The sequence below is a fragment of the Nyctereutes procyonoides genome, unplaced genomic scaffold (genome assembly GCF_905146905.1).
Source record: "Nyctereutes procyonoides isolate TBG_1078 unplaced genomic scaffold, NYPRO_anot_genome, whole genome shotgun sequence".
In the NCBI taxonomy this organism is placed as follows: Eukaryota; Metazoa; Chordata; class Mammalia; order Carnivora; family Canidae; genus Nyctereutes; species Nyctereutes procyonoides.
The window spans coordinates 42,287,377-42,290,402 of NW_026575042.1; the positions used below are offsets into that span (position 1 = coordinate 42,287,377).

Consider the following 3,026-nt stretch of genomic DNA (forward strand, 5'->3'; position numbering starts at 1 on the left):
TGGGTGGTAATAATTGGCTCCTGAGTCAATTGCCACTGGAATAAATCATGTCCAGCCATTCTCTATCCTGGAATCACTTTGCTCATTATTCCTATTCCTGGAAGAAAACGTTGTTTTGGTGTAGTTTGGGCCATATGCCCACAGGAGAACAAGGCTCTTTGATTGATAGTCTCAACAGCCCTCCCTAAAATAAGAAACCAAAAATTTCTCAAAGTAAATATTGAGATGCAGTTATCACACCAAGGGATATGGATATTGTCTAGGCACAAACAACTGTGGTGATAATGATACTGATAATGAGATTACTTGATAAACTTTCACAGTAACAGGTAGCTATTCCTCCTGCTAATGGAACCCTGTTTATTTGGCTTCTTAAGTAAAATAATGATTTTATTACAGAGTTCACTCATTCTACTCAAACATTTTGGGCAGCCAACCAGTATCTTCTAATAATTACTTACCCTCTAATTACAGAGAAAGGTTAAACCTTAGATTCACAGGAAATTCATACGTTGTGTGTTAAGGAGGAGCAAATGTTCAACAAAGATGACATCAAAGTGAGGAAATTTCAAATTCCCCAAAGATAATGTAAGAGAATCTATAATCTGTAATTCTAGACAAGTAGAAAGTACTTGGTAAAGTAATATCATAGGCAAGTAGTAGGAAATATTCATTGCTGTGGGCAAAGAATTTTTCAGAAAATGAGTAGCTGATTAACCCAATTTTTCAAGAGGAAAAAAAAGTCAAATAGTTATTATTTAGAAATAAAAAGACTAGGTTTAATTGTAGGAGCCCTAGAGTTAGACTACCTGAGGCTGAAAACCACATCTACCCAGTTCCATCAGTCTGACTCCTGGCAGGTTACTGAGTCTCTTCATGTCTTAATTTATAAAACAAAACAAATTCCTTTATAAAGAGTTTTGAGGATTGAAAAAGATAGTGTATGTAAAACATTTTTAGAAGAGAACTTATCACAAAAGTGCTCAATAAATGATAGTTTTTAGCTATATTTTACACATCTGACTCAAGTTTACCAGACTTGGTACTGCTTCTATCTTAGAGCGTGGTGAGCATAATATACATACTCTACTACAGAAAGTGATTGCTGACTGAACAGGACACATTTTCAGGTCTCACACTCCAAGTAGGTTTTCATGAATCTCAATTTCTCTCTCTCTCTCTCTCTCTCTCTCTCTCTCTCTCATCTATTTCTATCTCCATCTCTATAAGCTGACATATAACGACTGTATATCTACAACTTTATTATTAAAAGTCTAATATCCATGTTGCTTTGATGTTTCTGTAGGCATTTCTCTTTCCATTTTCAAGGTAGACCTATGGCCTGATAAATAGGGTACTAGAAAGATTGTAACTTTTTTTTTAGAATAACAAAAAATATTTTACTAAAACAGAAGATTTCCAGAAGTTTCCAGAAAAGCCGTACAAAATGGTCACAAGCTTTTTCTTGAAGGAAGGATTCTACACTTGACAGCAAAGTCATAACGTTATTAGTGAGGGCTGTGATGTTTGTTTAATGTTCCCATTTTGGTTCAATCAAGCTTGTCCATCTACAGAGTCTAAATAAAGTTAGACTTGGCTAGAGAGCATATTCTAAAGAACTGGTTAGCTGCTTTTAACCAATGCAATTGGATCACCATAAAAAGCAGGAAAGGAGTCCATAAAATTAAAATTAAAGCTACCTCTCCCCCTCAAAAAAAAATAATAAAGAAAAACACCCACACCCCTGCAGCTAACCCTGACAACTACTTTCATTCACAGTGCTTTATACTTGAACCATGATGGGGGAAATGAATAAAAGCAGAGAGGAGCCACCGCTTTTAAACATTTCACAACAATCCAGATGGTACTTCTAGCCTCTGCTCATGCTTTACAACAGCCAATCAGGACAAGACATAGATTTGCTAATGTGCATTTAATCACCAAAGGACTGAAGATGCCTGGGATTCTGTACTGTTTCTAAGACTGTGTCCATTAAGTGCAAACCAAAAAAGAAGTCTTGGCAGAACAGGAGAAGTGATGCACACTTGATGATCAGATCGATTTTAAATATTATTCATGGCATATAGCCTAGTCCATGCTCTAGCTGTTTCTATGGCTTGAGCTTTGTTGGTCTTCCACTGCTCCGCTACATCATTTGCTAATGGATCATCTGGATTGGGAGCACTTACCAAAGCCTGGATCGATAGCAGAACTGTGCGGATCTGCAGTGCTGGGGACCACTTACCTTCCAAAATATCTAAACATATTCTTCCCAACGTGTCTACATTAGGATGATAAATTTTGGTCATGAAACGTACTTTAGGGGTTACCATCGGGTATTCTTCTGGAAGGAATGGTTCAAGTTTAAAAGTCCCTCCCTCAAAGGGGGAATCCTGGGGGCCAGTAATGACCACATGAAAATAACGAGCGTTGCCCTCATCTGGTTCTTCCAGCAAACGCTGGGTTTCCTTGATAATTCTGTGGGGCAGCCGGGCCATCTTGTCAGGTCCTGAGTTAGGCCTCTGGTCTTGACTCTGGCTCCTCTCGCCTCACACATGAGTGCAAAAGATTGTAACATTAAACTCCACTTAGAAAGTTATGTTTACTGTACTCATTAAGTCAATGTTCTGAAACTTTAAAAGGCATTTTCCCAAAAAAGCCCTCCTTACTTTATACCTGGAAATTCTTACTTTTGTACGTATAATTGCATATATCTGTAAGGCTTTCCCCCTTGGCTCCAGCCTTCCGCCTATATCCCAGCCCCAATACTCTCTGAATAGCCCCTTTCTACCTGGTCCCACAATGTTAGGCACTTTTTACTTGTCTTTTAATAGACCCCCTCACATTGTTTTATAATGAATTTCACAGACCTTTCTCCTCTGCCGGATTAAACTCCTTCGAGATTGATATCATGGCATATCCCTTTTCTTATCTCAGCTCCTCACATCAAGCCTGGCACATGGTAGAAATTCAACCAAGATTTGTTACATTAACACATAAATGAAAACTTTAGCAAAATAAGCAGT

At 38.0% G+C, this 3,026-nt stretch overlaps 1 protein-coding gene across 1 annotated transcript; it reads right to left on the minus strand.

The window, feature by feature from the left end:
* Positions 1-2,020: 2,020 nt before the first annotated feature.
* On the minus strand, positions 2,021-2,498 carry LOC129507115 (ubiquitin-conjugating enzyme E2 N-like). The gene has a single exon (XM_055321343.1). It carries the CDS (start codon positions 2,496-2,498, stop codon positions 2,064-2,066), a length of 435 nt encoding a protein of 144 aa, XP_055177318.1. The 3' UTR covers positions 2,021-2,063.
* Positions 2,499-3,026: the final 528 nt, after the last annotated feature.

Bases quoted from the DNA above. Each gene is read 5' to 3' on its own strand.
- LOC129507115 (XM_055321343.1), bottom strand. From the start codon at position 2,498: ATGGCCCGGCTGCCCCACAGAATTATCAAGGAAACCCAGCGTTTGCTG.